This window comes from Pistacia vera, unplaced genomic scaffold (genome assembly GCF_008641045.1).
Source record: "Pistacia vera cultivar Batoury unplaced genomic scaffold, PisVer_v2 Contig192, whole genome shotgun sequence".
Lineage (NCBI taxonomy): Eukaryota > Viridiplantae > Streptophyta > Magnoliopsida > Sapindales > Anacardiaceae > Pistacia > Pistacia vera.
In genome coordinates this window covers 1,094,386-1,116,674 of record NW_022195993.1, presented here as the reverse complement: position 1 = coordinate 1,116,674, position 22,289 = coordinate 1,094,386, and the positions used below count along the sequence as shown (strand labels likewise).

General features: G+C 34.5%; 5 protein-coding genes across 7 annotated transcripts; 4 read left to right on the top strand and 1 right to left on the bottom strand.

The window, feature by feature from the left end:
* The first annotated feature begins 1,052 nt into the window (after positions 1 to 1,052).
* Positions 1,053 to 5,513, top strand: LOC116127588 (ras-related protein RABA6b-like). 2 transcript variants are annotated; one of them, XM_031413227.1, is made up of 2 exons: positions 1,053 to 1,503; positions 4,913 to 5,513. In XM_031413227.1, exons 1-2 carry the CDS (start codon positions 1,241 to 1,243, stop codon positions 5,349 to 5,351), a joined length of 702 nt encoding a protein of 233 aa, XP_031269087.1. In that variant the 5' UTR covers positions 1,053 to 1,240; the 3' UTR covers positions 5,352 to 5,513. The 2 variants fall into 2 exon arrangements, with proteins under 2 accessions (XP_031269087.1, XP_031269086.1); XM_031413226.1 differs by lacking the exon at positions 4,913 to 5,513 and adding an exon at positions 2,661 to 3,263.
* Positions 5,514 to 6,823: 1,310 nt separating this feature from the next.
* Positions 6,824 to 12,046, top strand: LOC116127464 (golgin candidate 2). Its single transcript, XM_031413112.1, has 10 exons — positions 6,824 to 6,965; positions 7,130 to 8,140; positions 8,448 to 8,558; positions 8,710 to 8,769; positions 8,992 to 9,049; positions 9,849 to 9,901; positions 10,052 to 10,144; positions 10,752 to 10,877; positions 11,396 to 11,443; positions 11,533 to 12,046. The coding sequence occupies exons 1-10, from the start codon at positions 6,912 to 6,914 to the stop codon at positions 11,884 to 11,886; spliced, it is 1,968 nt and encodes a 655-aa protein (XP_031268972.1). The 5' UTR covers positions 6,824 to 6,911; the 3' UTR covers positions 11,887 to 12,046.
* A 121-nt stretch (positions 12,047 to 12,167) lies between these two features.
* LOC116127465 lies at positions 12,168 to 16,484 on the bottom strand. Of its 2 annotated transcripts, none has more exons than XM_031413114.1 (10): positions 16,406 to 16,484; positions 16,240 to 16,309; positions 16,045 to 16,112; positions 15,652 to 15,713; positions 15,317 to 15,398; positions 14,990 to 15,223; positions 13,952 to 14,080; positions 13,798 to 13,859; positions 13,571 to 13,687; positions 12,168 to 12,433 (listed from the first exon to the last, which is right to left on the bottom strand). In XM_031413114.1, exons 1-10 carry the CDS (start codon positions 16,454 to 16,456, stop codon positions 12,385 to 12,387), a joined length of 924 nt encoding a protein of 307 aa, XP_031268974.1. In that variant the 5' UTR covers positions 16,457 to 16,484; the 3' UTR covers positions 12,168 to 12,384. The 2 variants fall into 2 exon arrangements, with proteins under 2 accessions (XP_031268974.1, XP_031268975.1); XM_031413115.1 differs by having other exon boundaries at positions 12,168 to 12,427.
* A 7-nt stretch (positions 16,485 to 16,491) lies between these two features.
* Positions 16,492 to 17,005, top strand: LOC116127466 (golgin candidate 2-like). Its single transcript, XM_031413116.1, has 2 exons — positions 16,492 to 16,566; positions 16,654 to 17,005. The coding sequence occupies exons 1-2, from the start codon at positions 16,561 to 16,563 to the stop codon at positions 16,945 to 16,947; spliced, it is 300 nt and encodes a 99-aa protein (XP_031268976.1). The 5' UTR covers positions 16,492 to 16,560; the 3' UTR covers positions 16,948 to 17,005.
* Positions 17,006 to 18,213: 1,208 nt separating this feature from the next.
* On the top strand, positions 18,214 to 22,275 carry LOC116127545 (golgin candidate 2-like). The gene is made up of 7 exons (XM_031413197.1): positions 18,214 to 18,225; positions 19,221 to 19,278; positions 20,078 to 20,130; positions 20,281 to 20,373; positions 20,981 to 21,106; positions 21,625 to 21,672; positions 21,762 to 22,275. The coding sequence occupies exons 1-7, from the start codon at positions 18,214 to 18,216 to the stop codon at positions 22,113 to 22,115; spliced, it is 744 nt and encodes a 247-aa protein (XP_031269057.1). The 3' UTR covers positions 22,116 to 22,275.
* The last annotated feature ends 14 nt before the right edge of the window (positions 22,276 to 22,289 follow it).

Here is a 22,289-nt window from a genome sequence, read left to right as displayed (position 1 = left end):
AATGATAATTGGAAAGTTGTTAAATACATTTTTAATTAATCTTTTTTTTTTTTTTTTTTGTAATTAATTAGTGGTGGAGAGAATAACATTATCCAAATAACAACATTTAGATCATCACCATAGAGGCCAATGATAGATAATAACTCCCATTCCAAACATAGCTTACAACTTTCATCATACTGTGCACTCCTAAGAGCAACTCTTCTCAAAATCTCAAAGAGTGTTGAGTTGGAATCCCATTCTAAGTAAGGATTCTTGTGGTTTTGGAGGATACAGCTACAAAAGAGCCGGGAACGGAGAACTTTCCCCTCTTTTCCCCCGACTCTTTGGTCTTAAGAATGACAGTTTTAAGAATTAGCGGTTGCTCCTTCTCTGACCGCCGATTTTAAGAATGAGTAATTGCTTTTCTGTGACCCTTAACTGCCTAACCTGAAAGTGGATAATTAATGCAGTCCACTTATCGAGCAAGGTTTTATGGTCGGTCCTCGACCTTTGGATTATCCTTAGGTGAATTGAAAGGTTAGAACAAAGGTAACATTTTTTACTCGTAACAACAATCTTTAATTCTATATCTAATTTTTTTATTTTCAACTCCATTTCTAACTCAAAATTCAGAGTCACGGAGCCAATAGTTTAAAAGAATAACACTAAAATAAATAATTAGGTTTAAAACTCACGGGAACATATAATTTTGTTTTTGTTGGTTGAAGAATTGGATCACCATCATTTTGTCACATCAAAACTCTTAAATAATTTCAAGCAAAAGAGGCGTCTACAATAATTACCCATGACTACTTTGTGCCATATCGTAAAGCAACAAAAGAGACATCTAAATTAAACAATTGAACCCTTGATAAGGTAACTTTGGAGTCATATATCTTCACAAAAAAAAACCCAATAGAAATATGCCACCTCAGCATTTCCGACGACCCACTAATCGACTCCTGACAAATGTCACAGCATGATTGGACCTTCTCTCTTCACATGAATGTTTGAGAAGAGAAAATAATAGTAAACTTTGAGGTTAATGAGAGCTAGAAGATGCATACCCAGACAAAATCATCACGAAGAAACATCCATCATAATAATATTCCTCAATACCCACCAAGCCAAATACCAAAAAAAAATTAAGAAAAATAATGTTCATGATTTGGATTTATATTTGTGAACACAAGACTCATTGAGACTTAACATGGAAGTATTGTTTTAGGGTTTCTTGAATAGTTCAACTTTGTATTGTATGTTCATAGTTCTGTTTTTGTTTCTGGTTATATTAATGGCGGATTCCAATTCATTTGAAGATCAAGAGTGTGATTATTTGTTCAAGGCAGTGATGATCGGGGATTCTGCAGTTGGGAAATCGAACCTTTTATCAAGATTTGCAAAGGATGAATTTAGGTTAGATTCAAAGCCAACCATTGGAGTTGAATTTGCTTACAAGAATATTAAGGTTGGAGATAAGCTCATCAAGGCTCAAATTTGGGACACTGCTGGACAAGAAAGGTATTTTTTTTTTTTTTCTTTATTATATATAACTCCTGTTTAATTATAATCCATAGTTTAATTTCATTTAATCCTTGAGTTTTAATGGAGAATTTTTAATAATATGGATCATGAAACTTAGTTGAAGTTGGTTGTGGCTTTACCTTCTTCTTCTTTTGATTCTAACAGTGTTAGTTTTTCAATAGTAATTAATAATAAATATTTAATTAAAAGGTTAAGAGCCTGTTTGGTAGGTTATTTGAAAAAAATGTTATTCTGAAAAACTATCTGAATATGATAGGATATGATTAAATCAAATATGATAGGATTCTGAGAATGTGTTTGGTATAATATCTGAAAATTATATCTGACTTGGATAAAAATTAGAATATTTGTTTGGTACATTTTTGGAAAACATTTAGATTATTTTTTAATCTTCTATATTTGTTAATTTAGCTAAACACTCCCCATAATAAAATTTTATAAATTAACAAAAACACCTCCACTCACACAAAAATTATCGATAGTGTCGGAAATTTTTTTAAACACTCCCCATTATTTTTTTAAAATTTTTTAATCTTCTATATTTGTCATTACCGTCGAATGGTAGTCGGAAGTTGTCGGAATGGCGCATGTCTGACTAGATCTGGTCGGTCGTGCGTCGATCTAGCCTTTTTTTACTAGAACTACGGCCAGAATATGGCCATCATCAATGGCCAGATCGACGCAAGACCAGCCGGTCATGCATCGTTCCGGTGCTGATGACCGGTGGTGGCTTAGGTGGATAGGGGTGTTTTTGTTAATTTATAAACTTTTATTGTGAAATGTAATTGTTTTTTGTTAAATAGAGTCGAAAAAAATATTAGAATAGAATAATAGAAAACAAGTCTCACCCACTTTCATTTTTAATTGAAAAAATCTTATTTGCTTCGAATTGATTTTCAAAATAATGATCATAATAAATAAATAAACACATATTCCGTTTTTTAATTTAAATAGGATAACAAAAAAATGATTGAAAAGAGTGAAACAAACAGAGAGCAAATTGTTTAAACGGGTTAAACGGGTTTAAAGACTAAACTCGAATACGATCCGTTATGAAACATGTTAAAAAAAGTTGATCCATTAATGACTATACCAATTTTGTGTACCTAAATTATGTCTCAATTTTATTGCAGGTTTAGAGCCATCACAGGTTCGTATTATCGAGGAGCCCTAGGAGCTCTACTAGTTTATGACATAACTAGAAGAGTAACCTTTGAAAATATAAAGAAATGGTTGCATGAACTCAGAGAATATGGCAATTCATCCATGGCCATTGTTCTTGTTGGCAACAAATCTGATTTAACCCATTCCAGAGAAGTTAATGAAGAAGACGGCAAAGCTCTTGCAGAGCTTGAAGGTTTATATTTCATGGAAACTTCTGCCATGGAAAATATTAACGTCGAGGACGCGTTTTTGCAATTAATTCGTAAAATTTATGAAACTACTATCCAAAAAAATTTAGAAGCTAAATTGAATGAACCAATCCCCCCAATTATCCAACCTGGAAAACAAATTATCAATATTGTTGATGAAGTTACTGCTACTAAACAATATAGTTGTTGTTATAAGTAATTAGCTTTCTTTTTTTTATTTCTCTTTTTTTCTTGTGTAATTTTTTTTTTTTTTTTTTTTAACTTTGTTATATATACAGTTTTATGATACAAATTGTTGGCCTTGTTGCTAGGGGTTGATTTGTTGGCACAGTTTCATGATATATGAGTAAAATTACATTTGAAGGAAAAGGTTGATTTGTTGCTAGGGGTTCGCAAATTTTTAGGGTAAATCCGGAATCGATGGGTACTTGGGGTGTCAGAAATTTGGTGGAACCGGCGCATGCATATCTGAGTCCACTACTAGTTCCACCATTTCAAGATCCGGACTTGGACTCGGATCTGAGAATCGAAACCGAAGTCTAGGTACCCAAGTTGGAATCGACCATTACTTGAGGTGTATTTGTAATATTTACAAATAGTTGGGGGTTATTTTAAATTTTCACAGGGTATATTTGTCATTTTTGCAAATAGGAGTGGTGTATTATAATTTTGTATGACAATGTCGGTGCCCAGGCCTAGAACCAGAACCTTGGTTCAAGTTATGGTTCTAGGCATTTAGGAACTGGAATCGACCAGGTCCGATTCCGGTTCCTAAATCTTAGGAATCATCAGGTCCGACTCCAATTCTAAGGGATTGGGNTTCTTCTTTTGATTCTAACAGTGTTGGTTTTTCAATATTAATTAATAATAGATATTTAATTAAAAGGTTAATTATAATATGGATCATGAAACTTATTATTCTAACAGTGATGGTTTTTTTTCTTTATTATATATAGCTCCTGTTTAATTATAATCCATAGTTTAATTTCATTTAATCCTTGAGTTTTAATGGAGAATTTTAATAATATGGATCATGAAACTTAGTTGAAGTTGGTTGTGGCTTTACCTTCTTCTTCTTTTGATTCTAACAGTGTTGGTTTTTCAATATTAATTAATAATAAATATCTAATTAAAAGGTTAAGAGCCTGTTTGGTAGGTTATTTGAAAAAAAATGTTATTCTGAAAAACTATCTGAATATGATAGGATATTATTAAATCAAATAGGATAGGATTCTGAGAATGTGATTGGTATAATATCTGAAAATTATATCTGACTTAGATAAAAATTAGAATATTTGTTTGGTACATTTTTTGAAAATATTTAGATTATTTTTTAATCTTCTATATTTGTTAATTTAGCTAAACACTCCCCATAATAAAATTTTATAAATTAACAAAAACACCCCACTCACACAAAAATTGTCGATAGTCGGTCATCACCGTCGAATGGCAGTCGAAAGTCATCGGAATGGCGCATGTCTGACTAGATCTGGTTGGTCGTGCTTCGATCTGACCTTTTTTTACCAGAACTACGGCCAGAATATGGCCGTCATCAATGGCCAGATCAATGCAAGACCAGCCGGTCATGCATCGTTCCGGTGCCAATGACCGGTGGTGGCTTGGGTGGGTAGGGGTGTTTTTGTTAATTTATAAACTTTTATTGTGAAATGTAATTGTTTTTTGTTAATTAGAGTCGAAAAAAATATTAAAATAGAAAAATAGAAAACAAGTCTCACCCACTTTCATTTTCAATTGAAAAAATCTTATTTACTTCGAATTGATTTTCAAAATAATGATCATAATAAATAAATAAACACATATTCTGTTTTTTAATCTAAATAGGAAAACAGAAAAATGATTGAAAATGGTGAAATAAACAGGGAGTAAATTGTTTAAACGGGTTAAACGGCTAAACTCGAATACGATCCGTTATGAACATGTTAAAAAAAGTTGATCCATTAATGACTATACCAATTTTGTGATACCTAAATTATGTCTCAATTTGATTGCAGGTTTAGAGCCATCACAGGTTCGTATTATCGAGGAGCCCTGGGAGCTCTACTAGTTTATGACATAACTAGAAGAGTAACCTTTGAAAATATAAAGAAATGGTTGCATGAACTCAGAGAATATGGCAATTCATGCATGGCCATTGTTCTTGTTGGCAACAAATCTGATTTAACCCATTCCAGAGAAGTTAATGAAGAAGACGGCAAAGCTCTTGCAGAGCTTGAAGGTTTATATTTCATGGAAACTTCTGCCATGGAAAATATTAACGTCGAGGACGCGTTTTTGCAATTAATTCGTAAAATTTATGAAACTACTATCCAAAAAAATTTAGAAGCTAAATTGAATGAACCAATCCCCCCAATTATTCAACCTGGAAGACAAATTATCAATATTGTTGATGAAGTTACTGCTACTAAACAATATAGTTGTTGTTATAAGTAATTAGCTTTCTTTTTTTTATTTCTCTTTTTTTCTTGTGTAATTTTTTTTTTTTTTTTTTTTAACTTTGTTATATATACAGTTTTATGATACAAATTGTTGGCCTTGTTGCTAGGGGTTGATTTGTTGGCACAGTTTCATGATATATGAGTAAAATTACATTTGAAGGAAAAGGTTGATTTGTTGCTAGGGGTTCGCAAATTTTTAGGGTAAATCCGGAATCGATGGGTACTTGGGGTGTCAGAAATTTGGTGGAACCGGCGCATGCATATCTGAGTCCACTACTAGTTCCACCATTTCAAGATCCGGACTTGGACTCGGATCTGAGAATCGAAACCGAAGTCTAGGTACCCAAGTTGGAATCGACCATTACTTGAGGTGTATTTGTAATATTTACAAATAGTTGGGGGTTATTTTAAATTTTCACAGGGTATATTTGTCATTTTTGCAAATAGGAGTGGTGTATTATAATTTTGTATGACAATGTCGGTGCCCAGGCCTAGAACCAGAACCTTGGTTCAAGTTATGGTTCTAGGCATTTAGGAACTGGAATCGACCAGGTCCGATTCCGGTTCCTAAATCCTAAGAATCATCAAGTCCGGGTCCAATTCTAAGGGATTGGGTCGGACCTGCTCACCCCTATTTATTGCTATGTGGAAGGATTTATTTAAAGGGGAGGAGTCCCATATTGAATGATGACTCCAACAAATAGTGTCATGACTTTATTCCGCAACATCGTGACAAGAGCAGCAAGTGTAAAGAGTGTATGAGGTTGAAGGGTTTCGTAAAATATTCACATGAGGTGTGACAACTGAGGCGTCAAATATGTTTTTCTTATGACATATTGACAATGCTTCATAAGACTCTTTAAGAGGGAGATACTCCGTGAAAGAGAAGTGTAAGAATCATTAAAAGTCGTTTTTCATAGTTGACAATAAAGAATCATTAGAAGTCGTCTCAAGGAGAGGGTGGATTTTGAAATCTATCCTCAATCAAATATTGAACTTTAATTTGTGATTTTTGTTATTCGCTTTACCAATTAGAATTAATTTTGAAAAATGAGGAAATACTAATTTAAAGCCGTTGGTCAGTCATTGTTATGGCCTTCAAGAGTTATTTTCTCTTATTTTAGACTATTATATAAATTCTGTCTGTGATTTTCTTAAAACACAGCCCCTATCATCACCATAAAAAATAGCTTAGATTGAATTTAAATATTTGAGTTATGAGAAAACAAGAAATTAAAAAAGATTTGGGGTCAATTCCAAATTTTAAAATTTTACTTTTAAAATTTATTAATTTATTTTTATCTCTAAAATATGTGCAAATTTATTAATTCTCAATTTTCAAGTTAAAACCTGAAATAAAACCGCTACTCTAACTTACGTGTCTGTCTATCACTGATACTGTCACTTTAGCAGTTTGCTTCTATCTTCTTCTTCAGCTCAACGAAACAGAAGGTCGTTGTTGTTGGTTATTCTAAATTAAAATGTAAAAAACAAATTAAAAATTTTTAATTCTTTCCTCGTGCTTGAACTCCAATTCAAATCCAAAGAAATTACAATGGCGAATTGGATCTCCAACAAACTCAAAGTCGCCGAAACTTTCCTTCAGCAGGTTAATATCCCTTTCTCTCTCTCTCTCTATTTTTTTTTTTTTTTTTAGTTTTGTAATTTGATGCATTGTGTTTATTCCGCGAGAGATTGATTACTTACGAATGTTTGACATGGCGTTCATTGTTAATTTGTGAACTGAATTGAATTGATTAATGAATGGCTCAGATCGATCAACAAGCAGCGGAGTCGCTTGGTAAGGGTGAAAACCCTCGATCTGATGATCCGAAAATCGACAAGCCAAGTAAAAGCAGTGGCAGTGTGTCTTTAAAGGATCAATTGAAGAAAAAAAGGCAAGAAAATGAAGATTATAGAGGTAAATTACAGAGTGATCCTAGTAAATTCAAAACTCTTAGTAGAAACAATCCAGTTCCAGTTAGTAATCCTACGCCTAGTCCCAGTCCTATTCCAAATCCAAATCCAAATCCAAAACCTACGTCTTCTCTCACTGATAGTGACTGGACTCAGCTGCTTAGTACGCCTGATAAGCCTGCGAGTCTGGCGAATCGTAGGAAATTGGGGGGTTTGGGCAATAGGAGTCAGAAGGGTATCAATAGTAGGGCGAGTAGTGGTGGAAGGTTGGATGTTGTTTTGGGAAGTAAAGTAAATGGTGCGAAATTGCTGAGTGATGGGGATGAGTCGGCTTCCTCGGGGAGGTCTTCAAATGTTGAAATGCAAAAGGATGGGAAGAATTTAAGAGGAAGAGATGTGAAAGTACAGGATGGGGGAAGTGGAGAGAATGGTGAGGTTAAGAAGAGTCATCAGTTGGAGTTGGTGTCAGCATTGGGGAAGGTTGATGCTTTGTCTGATGTGAAGATTGGTTCAGATGATGTAAGTGATCGGTTGAGTAGTAGTAATATTAGAGGGAATTATGAGTCTAGCGTAGGATCTAGAACTTCTGTATCAGATGATTTGAAGAGAGTTTCTTCTTCTTTAAGAGATAATAGGTCTGATTCAGATTTGGATTCAAGGTCTGATTCTGGGTCGTCTTCTGGGTCTGAAAGTGAACATGAGAGGGAAGAAAGGAGGAAGCGGAGGGAGAAGATTTTGGCTGAGAAAGCAGCAGCTAAAGCTGTGGAGGCCATTAAGGAGCGTGAAAATATGGTTGCTAGATTGGAGGGAGAGAAGCAGAGCTTAGAGAAAATACTTGAAGAACGAGCAAAACAACAAGCAAAAGAGGTAATGTCGTTTAGTTCTTTGTTATTATTCTTATGAGGTGGATCAAGGTACTGTTTTGCTCTGATGAAAATAAGAAATTGATATCTTGTTTGTCATGTATCATGGAAATGGGTTTGAAATACGATATATTTAGTTTTTATAATTATCATGGAAATGAGGTTGTGCTCTACATATATACTTAAACTCTTTCTGACTTTTCCATTTGACCCAAACTTGGGAGTACCTGGCTTTTCTGAATTTCAAAAAATGTATCTTTGATTCTCTGGCATTATTAGTATAGTTAATATTATTTTCCTACTTGCTTCAGGCTTCAGAGCTGCAGTCAACTACGATGGAGACCATGGAGGCTGTTGAGTTAGAAAAACAGAGACATAATAATACTAGGATGGAAGTCCTGGCACGCTTGGCTAAACTTGAGGTACTCCAAAATTACCCATTATTTAGACATGTTTATCAACTTTTTGTCTTTCTGTTATGTTTGGCACTAAATGCTTTCTTGTTGAAGTTCTTGCGATGTGGTGTATTGGGGGTTAATTCTGTGTGTCTCTAAAGATAAATGGTGATTGCAGACTGCAAATGCTGATCTTGCAAGATCCCTTGCTACTGCACAGAAGAAACTTGAAGTAGAGGTATGCTGCAATTCTAGTTTACATGGCTAGGTTGACCTATCCACCACCTTCTTAATTCTGTTATCCATTCCTTCAAATATTGTCTTCTTGGACCTATTTTTTTTTTTTTTTTTCTGATTTCTACTATACATCGATGTAATGCCTAAGTGTCAATTAATCACCTATGTTTCCATGCTTTAACTTATGCGATTTTATTTACATGCATGAGCTTTTGTTGGCCAGACTGATCAGGTGGCAGAACTCAGGCAACAAATTGAGTTGAAAGAAGTGGCTCGTGAAGGTATGAACCCCCAAATGATAGTAATGCAGTACAATCAATTTCCATAGTTATCAAAATGCTGTGTTTGACATGCTGATGACTTTTTTTGGGAGTCAATTAGTTAAGTGCTCTATGAGAACAAAGACTATCCGTCCAAGCAAACTTGATTTTATTCATATTTAGTTCACATTTAGTTCACCTCAGGATAATGAAAGTAGTCTACGCAAGTAACAGGATGGTTGGACTCCAGGCTACTTATGGTCTTGCGGTTTATGAAATGGAGATGGCATTTGATTAGGCTGTGTTCCAAACCGAATTTTGTTACTGGCGTCCAAAATAAATAAATAAATAGCACGAACTGCTTAGAGATCTGGAACTCTAGATTTGGTGTACAGGAAGATGGATGTAAGAGGGTGAAAGTATATAGATACTGGACTTTAGGAAATAGGACTGCTGAAACCTCTTACTGGATGATTTTTTTGGTTGATAAAAAGCAAAACTTGATTAATTTAGAATGGGGTAATGGGAATAAACATTAGTTATTCGGTATCTTGCCAGCTTTGTCCTGTTGCTGACAGTATACAATGGTGTTTTATGGACCTAATGTGGAAGTTTCTGATATATTTTTCCCAAAGCAGCTCTCCGAGAGCTGTTTTTTTCCATATTCTATGAAAAATTGAAAATAATAGGAACTTGAACCATAAAAGCTGAGGTGTTGTGGTATGCTAGACTTTAGTCCCACATTCATGGTGTTAATTTTATTTTTGCCTTATTGATAGCCTCAAATATGGATCCTTGAAACACCTTTTCTTTGTTGCAGAACTCAGTAGGAGTATCTCCCATACTCACCAGACTGGAACTTACCTCAGCCAAGTGAGTTATATTTGTCTGTGTTCATATTAGTTGCAGAGGCTGTGCCTTTTCTCTTCCCCTTCTTTTTCTTTCTTTACTTTTACACTACTCTTTCGTCCAAGTATTCTTGACCATTTTGTGATAGTCTTTTGATCTTACATAAAAATATAGTCAGCAGCTTCAAAAGGAGTTGAATTTGAACGAGAAATACTTGAGGCAGAGTACTCATTCATAACTGATAAAATCGTACAATTGCAAGATAAGGTTAGCTTTCATGTTTTCAAGATCTATCATATTCAGCTATTACTCATTTTCCAAATTGATAATATTAGAATGGACTGCACTGCATATACAAGTTTTTGCTTAATGCCGATTGTTTATTATTATTATTATTATTATTTTTTTTTTTTTTTTTGTTATGCAATTATAATATTATAATAAACAGTGCATGGTTCAAGCTAGAATTGGATTCAATTACTGCTTTTAATGTCCTTGCTATGAATGAGTAATGAATCCATATCAAATTATATAATTCCAGTGTATTGGCTCTTTTTTATGAATGCTCAGACTAACCTATACAAATGCCATTTTTTGCTTTGTGACCTTGAGTGCACTGACATGACAGGATAATGGTACAATTGCAAGGAACCACTTTTTTGTATCTGGCCGTAGGTTATCATTTCTTTGACACCCCCTTCCCCTAGTCCAATTATAGACTGAAAATGTTCAAGTTTTACCAGGCTGTAATTTATACTGGCATTGAGATTATGTCAAGTGTTTACTCATGTTAAGATAGTATTCTTGTTATATTTATTAATATGATTTGTTTGGGTATTATTGATTTTCCTTCAATCTGTTGGTAACATTTTAGGCTAAGAAGCTGGAAGAAGACATAGAAATAACAAGGAAGGAGATAGAGGATCCAACAGAAGTAGAAATTGAGCTGAAGAGGAGGCTTGGTCAGCTGACTGACCATTTAATTCAGAAACAAGCCCAGGTATTTGCTTAAGAAATCTTATTACTTCAATGACACCACAAATTCTAGTGATAGGAATGCTTGGTATTTGTATGGTTAGATGGAATGAAAGACATCTTTCTTTATTTCAGTGAAGACTGAAATGTCCTGTGAATATTCACTTATGTATGAAACGCAGAAGAATTAAAAACTTTGTTCTTACAAGGGTTATCCTAGCTTATGTATTGTTCAGTTTTTATGCCTTTTCATCTTTTAGCTCAGAAGAGATTAGGAGTTTTGAAAATAAACTATAGCTTCAACTTTTATGCTTTCGAGTCCTTGCCCAAAACAAATTTATAATCCGTTTAATTCCCACTGCCTAGCTTTGTCAAAGAGTAACATATGGATCTTTATTGTATCAAGGAAAGAGCAAGGATTTTTCTATTTCCTTTATTCTATTAGACTTTGATGATTGAAACTTTTTACTAATTGAGGACTTGCTGGCCGTTGATTGATAGAATATCATGTCCTAACATTTTCAATTATGCTCATTTAATCAGGTTGAGGCTCTGTCCTCAGAAAAGGCGACTATATTGTTCAGAATGGAGGTAAATATTCAAATCAGAACAATCATACATGCATTTTCTTCTTAAACAAAACTGGTGGTTTTCAATTTATGTGCCAATCCATTCTACAGGCAGTTTCAAGGTTGCTAGAAGAAAATAAGTCAATGAGCAGTAGCTCATCAAGAGATTTGGAATCTGGAGCATGGGAGCTCTCCCAGTCAAAGTTGGGGCCTCTTTTCGAAGACAAGATCCGTTCGGGGAGGAGGCATATAGGATCACTGGTTCTGCAGTTGGATTCAATTTTTTTGGCCGGTATGGTGTTTCTGAGGCGAAATCCAACCGCAAAATTATGGTCTTTGGTTTACCTTGTATGCCTTCACTTTTGGGTCGTTTACATTCTAATGTCACATTCAAACTCATCAAATGAGGCCAGATCGGGCGCTGTCTTTTCCTTGGAGAATATCAATAACACTACAGCTTTATAATATTTGTTTTTCATTTCTTTTGCCTCACTTTTAAGAGGTTCTTTTTGCTGGGGCGTAGTTTGTTCAGTTTTTTCCCCCTTAACATGTAAAAAACATTGAATCAGTAGGCATGTAATTTCTTTTCCATATCAATACAATATACTGAGATTACAACTTTTCATTTTCGACTTAATCGAATGGTCGGGCCAACACTTTCCTCTAATCTTGATCTCGGGTTTGCAAAGCAAGTTATGGAATTTTAGAGTTAATGTCTAATTTTGAACTCGGATTTGCAAATCGACTGACTAAAGCATTTGATGGATATATGTTATGCAAAGGTTCCAAGGAAGATTGAATCCTTAACCAGATGTTAGTCTGGGAAATTACTCGAAAATTATTACAACTGTAAACAAAATATAAATGAACAATGAACAAAGAAGAATCATTGTAGTTATAGCTAACACTTGTTTGTTCCAGAAAGAAATACAAAGCATAGCAGAGACAAAGAATAAACAAATACTAACCCATCTTCAATCCTTGACTTCTTTCTCCTTTGTTTGTTCTATACCTTGCACAAATATTATAGGTGGCTTTAGAAAAATGTAAATGGAACCATCAATATAAAAAAATTACATTGTCATTACAGAAATCCAGAAATGGAACCATCAATAAGGATATTCGGAGAAAACAGACGTATGTCTACTTAAGAACATAAAATTACGACGGTACAATGTTATTCTGTCTGTTCAAATTTATAAGCTCCATTCAAAGCATGCAATTTGTAAAATATACGTTAGCAACAGCAGTTCCGGTAATATGGCAGGCAAAGCATAAATGATGAACTATGAGAACCTGGCATGGCAACATGAATTCACAATTACTACCATAGTTCGAGAACTCCCAACAAAGATGATTAATTTTTTTTTTAACCGTACAAAGATATTCCTCAACAAGCAAGAAACTAGTATATCGAGAATCAGCCTATAGAAGCACTAGCAAAAATCAAATTTAATGAATCAGATTAATGTCCCCTACTGTTTCTGAGCAAACGCAGGTCACAGGACATATCAGTTAGGATACATTAGGTAGGTTGGCTTCACAAAAGAAGTGACCTAACCATATATGCCCAAGAATTAAAGAAAAAAAAGGATCAATCTCATGTAACAAATTAAGCACTGCAGACAAATATAGGGTGACAAAGAGATGATGTAAAGAGATAGGAAAAGAGTTACTCAAACGGAGTTCTCCGAAATCTTATGGAGCAGAAGCATACTGAATTTTACCAGTATGTGAAAATTTTGGACTAATAACAGAGAATAGGATTTGATTCTTAGCTGTTAACTTTTCTGCTTGACAGTTTCAGTTTGATGTTTGCTTGGGGAGGATAGTATGACAAACACCTGGAGGCGGGTATTGTTTCTTTGGCTTTTTAAATACAACTTTACATGCCCAAAAATCCAAAATATTGCAATATTGATTATTTTTTCATTTCGACCTTCTCATAGTTTCACAATAAATACTACATGTTCGCCCATTGGAAAATGTTATAAGCCAAGAAGAATGATTCTAAACAATACGCACAACTGACATTCCTTAATTCCCAATAGAACCATGAACAAAAATAATTGCACATGTATCAGTTTACTTCTGATTAAGAGTTAATATTATCAAAAGTAAGATTATTCTCAAGACATTGAAGTCTTACCAGTTTGGCTGCTCTTGTGGAAGATTGCGGCTGTATAAAGGAAATTCAAAGAGAAAAGTTGCCTTGAACCATGAAGGCAAGCGCCTGTATGCTATTGGAGGCAATGGAATAAGAGGGCTGAAACAGAATATGCATTCGCCAATGCAAGAACACCACATGTTAGGTTTAGTTACTTCCTCGTCCAATATAAATAGAACATAAACAGAAGGTGAAAACATTAACCTAACCTTGTTGTCTTCTTATAAACTCTGTATGCAGCCACATTTCCATACTTCTTGTCTGCTGATTCCTGCATCGGTTCAAGTATTATATTATTAGCATATTGTCACATGGCAATGAATTGAATTCTGTAAAAATAAAATGTATGGCAGGAAAGCAAACCTCAAGCAATGGTATGCCACTGACAAAAAGAAGCAACAATGTGAGAAAGATAGGCCCAAGGATTACTAGCCACTCGGCACCTTCCAGTACAGGTGTGGAAGCAATGAAAATTCCCCACCATAGGAAAATCTGAGCACAATATTTATGGGTAGAATTAAAATCACGATAACGAGGTAACAGAGTAGCTTGATGAATTATGCATTCTTAAGGTTAGAAAGCCAGTAAGGTATACTTTTTGAATACATAAAATTCATTATTTAGTCAAATTCATAGATGCAAAGAAAAAGATTTAATCATTTCCTCACTGTAAAAAGCTACGAAGCCCTTTATACTTTTTGAATACATGAAATTTATTATTTAGACAAATTCATAGATGCAAAGAAAAAAATTTAATCATTTCCTTACTGTAAAAAACTACGAAGCCCTTTATGTGGAAATCTCAATTCTCTTGTTCCACATGTCAAGTAGTAGCATAAACAGAGACCCTATTTATATTCTAGATTCTCCATAACAAGTGACCCAGACTAGCATACTTTTCAACTTTTTCAGCCGAAAGACATCCAGATAGCACAAATTATGAAGGTTAAATCTAATTATATTAACGCAGTGAACAACAGGAAGGCATACGAATATAGCAACAAAATCTGATTTTAATAATGCAAACAGTAACAGGTTGAAGAGATGCTATTAATATTATTAACTATAAATGATGCTGCTAGATAAAAATGACGTCTTTTAGCAAGTCAATGAACAATAGATAGCCTTTCAGCTGAAAGGCTTCCAGTTATTACAAGCTGCAAAAATATACAGGTGCTTCGAAGCATGTACAGAAATATAGCCCAAAAATGAATAATGATGAAGTCGGAGCTCAATGATGTAACCAGTAAACATTTAGAAAAAAGTATAAGAAACAATCAATTAAGTAAATGAAACTTCATAAATTTGTCTAGGATTTGTACTACTTCATTGACTATAACAAAGATTGTATGCACCACCAAATCCAAAAATAGTTTCATTTGATAGAAAGACAGAACCGACCTCGCCAAAATAGTTTGGATGACGAGAATAATTCCAAACTCCAACATTACACCACTTCCCTCTGTTTTCTGGAGAATTTTTGAAAGCTAGTTTTTGCTGATCAGCTGAAGCTTCAATGGAAGCACCCACAGACCACATAATCCACCCGATTATATCCACTGCCTGAAGAGATGGATCTCTATCACTTGCATTGACCACGGTTAAAGGTAAACTCACAGTCCACACCCACACAGCCTGCAGTGTATACATAAACTTGTGTATATTATATGTGAAATTGTAAATGAGCTTTAGCTGACTCATTAGTGAATATAGCAAGCAATATGATACCTGAAATATCCAGAAAATTGCCAATTTTCCCAAATTACCACGCATTTCATCAAAGCGTCGATCCTCACCCCACTGCAGAATTCTGCAGAACGCTCTATAGTTAAAATCATAAACGAAACAATCAAAGTGGTAATACTATAAAAAATGATTCCTTTTGATTTAAAACCTTGAGGTAATGCTGCCAGAGTCAGAATCAATAGATTAAGATCTAATTAACTTGCATAGGTAAACAACAAACCTTAGTGCCATATATATCCGAAAGTATCAGTGATGCATAATATAAAAAAAGAAAATCCCACAAAGTTAAAGGATTTGCTAACGCAATGCTATAATACCTCATTAATAGAAAGAGACCTAGACGAAGACCCCATACCACTACCAGCAATGTCAAGACTACCTGCAAAAAACGAAAGAAATTTTTTATCTCGGGACAATTGAACAGGGTTTACTTAGAAAGGATTAAATAAATAAACTTATAGTAGAACTAAATCGAACAAGACTTGTATAACTTCTGCCGTAACGAAAAATATCAAAACTGATATATTATGAATCACTGATAAAATCATGAAAAGTATCTCATTCTTCTCCATCCTTATCAAAGAGTTTACTTATGCAAACTAAAGGAAGTTTTTTTAATTGAAAATCAATTAAATTCATGCTGCTTTTCATCAAAAAAAAAGAACATCATTTCTTTCATGAACTAATGACAATAAAGAGAGTAAATTCACCTGTCTAAAATGATAAGTCCCTTTAAGAACCAAAGTCAACACAGCTATTATAATAAAATTCGTGCTTCCTAAAACAGAAAAACAAAAACAACAAAATTAACAACAGAATCCTGCTATTTCTCAGCAACAAAAGAACCCCAATTAAGCACCTAAGTTTCTTACTAGAACAAGTAAAGAAAGAGTGATGATACCCACCAGCAAAGTCAGTGACTTTATCAAACTTGAGAAGAGCAGTGATCACAAAGAACAACAACTGGTAACCCACCTGCAAAAACACACAACAACAAAAAAAAAAAACTTTACACTTGGAACCTCAAATTCTGAAGAGAAAGAGGGTGAAAGCGAACAAATTTAATAGTACAGTGACAATGGCTGTGAGAGCCAAGAAATGGGAGTCCAAAACGGTTCCCATTCAAGCTGATTATGCTTCGTTTTTTGTGGTCCTAACATTTTCAATTATGCTCATTTAATCAGGTTGAGGCTCTGTCCTCAGAAAAGGCGACTATATTGTTCAGAATGGAGGTAAATATTCAAATCAGACAATCATACATGCATTTTCTTCTTAAACAAAACTGGTGGTTTTCAATTTATGTGCCAATCCTTCTACAGGCAGTTTCAAGGTTGCTAGAAGAAAATAAGTCAATGAGCAGTAGCTCATCAAGAGATTTGGAATCTGGAGCATGGGAGCTCTCCCAGTCAAAGTTGGGGCCTCTTTTCGAAGACAAAATCCGTTCAGGGAGGAGGCATATAGGATCACTGGTTCTGCAGTTGGATTCAATTTTTTTGGCCGGTATGGTTTCTGAGGCGAAATCCAACCGCAAAAATATGGTCTTTGGTTTACCTTGTATGCCTTCACTTTTGGGTCGTTTACATTCTAATGTCACATTCAAACACATCAAATGAGGCCAGATCGGGCGCTGTCTTTTCCTTGGAGAATATCAATAACACTACAGCTTTATAATATGTGTTTTCATTTCTTGCCTCACTTTTAAGAGGTTCTTTTTGGGGCGTAGTTTGTTCATTTTTTCCCCCTTAACATGTAAAAAACATTGAATCAGTAGGCATGTAATTCTTTTCCATATCAATACAATATACTGAGATTACAACTTTTCATTTTCGACTTAATCGAATGGTCGGGCCAAAACTTTCCTCTAATCTTGATCTCGGGTTTGCAAAGCAAGTTATGGAATTTTAGAGTTAATGTCTAATTTGAACTCGGATTGCAAATCGACTGACTAAAGCATTTGATGGATATATGTTATGCAAAGGTTCCAAGGAAGATTGAATCCTTAACCAGATGTTAGTCTGGGAAATTACTCGAAAATTATTACACTGTAAACAAAAATATAAATGAACAATGAACAAAGAAGAATCATTGTAGTTATAGCTAACACTTGTTTCCAGAAAGAAATACAAAGCATAGCAGAGACAAAGAATAAACAAAGTACTAACCCATCTTCAATCCTTGACTTCTTTTCCTTTGTTTGTTCATACCTTGCACAAATATTATAGGTGGCTTTAGAAAAATGTAAATGGAACCATCAATATAAAAAAATTACTGTCATTACAGAAATCCAGAAATGAAAACATCAATAAGGAAATTCAGAGAAAACAGATGTATGATCTACTTAAGAACATAAAATTACGACGGTACAATGTTATTCTGTCTGTTCAAATTTATAAGCTCCATTCAAAGCATGCAATTTGTAAAATATAGTTAGCAACAGCAGTTCCGGTAATGGCAGGCAAAGCATAAATGATGAACTATGGAAACCTGGCATGGCAACATGAATCCACATTACTACCATAGTTCGAGAACTCCCACAAAGATGATTAATTTTTTTTTAACGTACAAAGATATTCCTCAACAAGCAAGAAATAGTAATCGAGAATCAGCCTATTAGAAGCACTAGCAAAAATCAAATTAATGAATCAGTTAATGTCCCTACTGTTTCTGAGCAAACGCAGGTCACAGGACATATCAGTTAGGATACATTAGGTAGATGGCTTCACAAAAGAAGTGACCTAACCATATATGCCCAAGAAATAAAGAAAAAAAAGGATCAATCTCATGTAACAAATTAAGCACTGCAGACAAATATAGGGTGACAAAGAGATGATGTAAAGAGATAGGAAAAGAGTTACTCAAACGGAGTTCTCCGAAATCTTATGGAGCAGAAGGTACTGAATTTTACCAATATGTGAAAATTTTGGACTAATAACAGAGAATAGGATTTGATTCTTAGCTGTTAACCTTTCTGCTTGACAGTTTCAGTTTGATGTTGTTTGGGGAGGATAGTATTACGAACACCTGGAGGCGGGTATTGTTTCTTTGGCTTTTTAAATACAACTTTACATGCCCAAAAATCCAAAATATTGCAATATTGATTATTTTTTCATTACGACCTTCTCACAGTTCACAATAAATACTAAATGTTTGGCCATGGAAAATGTTATAGCCAAGAAGAATGATTCTAAACAATACGCACAACTGACATTCCTTAATTTCCAATAGAACCATGAACAAAAATAATGCACATGTATCAGTTTACTTCTGATTAAGAGTTAATATTATCAAAAGTAAGATTATTTCAAGACATTGAAGTCTTACCAGTTGGCTGCTCTGTGGAAGATTGCGGCTGTATAAAGGAATTCAAAGAGAAAATTGCCTTGAACCATGAAGGCAAGCGCCTGTATGCTATTGGAGGCAATGGAATAAGGGGCTGAAACAGAATATGCATTTGCCCATGCAAGAACACCACATGTTAGGTTTAGTTACTTCCTCGTCCAATATAAATAGAACATAAAAGAAGGTGAAAAAATTAACCTAACCTTGTTGTCTTCTTATAAACTCTGTATGCAGCCACATTGCCATACTTCTTGCTGCTGATTCCTGCATCGGTTCAAGTATTATATATTAGCATATGTCACATGGCAATGAATTGAATTCTGTAAAAATAAAATTTATAGCAGGAAAGCAAACCTCAAGCAATGGTATGCCACTGACAAAAAGAAGCAACAATGTGAGAAAGATAGGCCAAGGGCTTATCTTTTTTTTTTTTTTTTTCTGATTTCTACTATACATCGATGTAATGCCTAAGTGTCAATTAATCACCTATGTTTCCATGCTTTAACTTATGCGATTTTATTTACATGCATGAGCTTTTGTTGGCCAGACTGATCAGGTGGCAGAACTCAGGCAACAAATTGAGTTGAAAGAAGTGGCTCGTGAAGGTATGAACCCCCAAATGATAGTAATGCAGTACAATCAATTTCCATAGTTATCAAAATGCTGTGTTTGACATGCTGATGACTTTTTTTGGGAGTCAATTAGTTAAGTGCTCTATGAGAACAAAGACTATCCGTCCAAGCAAACTTGATTTTATTCATATTTAGTTCACATTTAGTTCACCTCAGGATAATGAAAGTAGTCTACGCAAGTAACAGGATGGTTGGACTCCAGGCTACTTATGGTCTTGCGGTTTATGAAATGGAGATGGCATTTGATTAGGCTGTGTTCCAAACCGAATTTTGTTACTGGCGTCCAAAATAAATAAATAAATAGCACGAACTGCTTAGAGATCTGGAACTCTAGATTTGGTGTACAGGAAGATGGATGTAAGAGGGTGAAAGTATATAGATACTGGACTTTAGGAAATAGGACTGCTGAAACCTCTTACTGGATGATTTTTTTGGTTGATAAAAAGCAAAACTTGATTAATTTAGAATGGGGTAATGGGAATAAACATTAGTTATTCGGTATCTTGCCAGCTTTGTCCTGTTGCTGACAGTATACAATGGTGTTTTATGGACCTAATGTGGAAGTTTCTGATATATTTTTCCCAAAGCAGCTCTCCGAGAGCTGTTTTTTTCCATATTCTATGAAAAATTGAAAATAATAGGAACTTGAACCATAAAAGCTGAGGTGTTGTGGTATGCTAGACTTTAGTCCCACATTCATGGTGTTAATTTTATTTTTGCCTTATTGATAGCCTCAAATATGGATCCTTGAAACACCTTTTCTTTGTTGCAGAACTCAGTAGGAGTATCTCCCATACTCACCAGACTGGAACTTACCTCAGCCAAGTGAGTTATATTTGTCTGTGTTCATATTAGTTGCAGAGGCTGTGCCTTTTCTCTTCCCCTTCTTTTTCTTTCTTTACTTTTACACTACTCTTTCGTCCAAGTATTCTTGACCATTTTGTGATAGTCTTTTGATCTTACATAAAAATATAGTCAGCAGCTTCAAAAGGAGTTGAATTTGAACGAGAAATACTTGAGGCAGAGTACTCATTCATAACTGATAAAATCGTACAATTGCAAGATAAGGTTAGCTTTCATGTTTTCAAGATCTATCATATTCAGCTATTACTCATTTTCCAAATTGATAATATTAGAATGGACTGCACTGCATATACAAGTTTTTGCTTAATGCCGATTGTTTATTATTATTATTATTATTATTTTTTTTTTTTTTTTTGTTATGCAATTATAATATTATAATAAACAGTGCATGGTTCAAGCTAGAATTGGATTCAATTACTGCTTTTAATGTCCTTGCTATGAATGAGTAATGAATCCATATCAAATTATATAATTCCAGTGTATTGGCTCTTTTTTATGAATGCTCAGACTAACCTATACAAATGCCATTTTTTGCTTTGTGACCTTGAGTGCACTGACATGACAGGATAATGGTACAATTGCAAGGAACCACTTTTTTGTATCTGGCCGTAGGTTATCATTTCTTTGACACCCCCTTCCCCTAGTCCAATTATAGACTGAAAATGTTCAAGTTTTACCAGGCTGTAATTTATACTGGCATTGAGATTATGTCAAGTGTTTACTCATGTTAAGATAGTATTCTTGTTATATTTATTAATATGATTTGTTTGGGTATTATTGATTTTCCTTCAATCTGTTGGTAACATTTTAGGCTAAGAAGCTGGAAGAAGACATAGAAATAACAAGGAAGGAGATAGAGGATCCAACAGAAGTAGAAATTGAGCTGAAGAGGAGGCTTGGTCAGCTGACTGACCATTTAATTCAGAAACAAGCCCAGGTATTTGCTTAAGAAATCTTATTACTTCAATGACACCACAAATTCTAGTGATAGGAATGCTTGGTATTTGTATGGTTAGATGGAATGAAAGACATCTTTCTTTATTTCAGTGAAGACTGAAATGTCCTGTGAATATTCACTTATGTATGAAACGCAGAAGAATTAAAAACTTTGTTCTTACAAGGGTTATCCTAGCTTATGTATTGTTCAGTTTTTATGCCTTTTCATCTTTTAGCTCAGAAGAGATTAGGAGTTTTGAAAATAAACTATAGCTTCAACTTTTATGCTTTCGAGTCCTTGCCCAAAACAAATTTATAATCCGTTTAATTCCCACTGCCTAGCTTTGTCAAAGAGTAACATATGGATCTTTATTGTATCAAGGAAAGAGCAAGGATTTTTCTATTTCCTTTATTCTATTAGACTTTGATGATTGAAACTTTTTACTAATTGAGGACTTGCTGGCCGTTGATTGATAGAATATCATGTCCTAACATTTTCAATTATGCTCATTTAATCAGGTTGAGGCTCTGTCCTCAGAAAAGGCGACTATATTGTTCAGAATGGAGGTAAATATTCAAATCAGAACAATCATACATGCATTTTCTTCTTAAACAAAACTGGTGGTTTTCAATTTATGTGCCAATCCATTCTACAGGCAGTTTCAAGGTTGCTAGAAGAAAATAAGTCAATGAGCAGTAGCTCATCAAGAGATTTGGAATCTGGAGCATGGGAGCTCTCCCAGTCAAAGTTGGGGCCTCTTTTCGAAGACAAGATCCGTTCGGGGAGGAGGCATATAGGATCACTGGTTCTGCAGTTGGATTCAATTTTTTTGGCCGGTATGGTGTTTCTGAGGCGAAATCCAACCGCAAAATTATGGTCTTTGGTTTACCTTGTATGCCTTCACTTTTGGGTCGTTTACATTCTAATGTCACATTCAAACTCATCAAATGAGGCCAGATCGGGCGCTGTCTTTTCCTTGGAGAATATCAATAACACTACAGCTTTATAATATTTGTTTTTCATTTCTTTTGCCTCACTTTTAAGAGGTTCTTTTTGCTGGGGCGTAGTTTGTTCAGTTTTTTCCCCCTTAACATGTAAAAAACATTGAATCAGTAGGCATGTAATTTCTTTTCCATATCAATACAATATACTGAGATTACAACTTTTCATTTTCGACTTAATC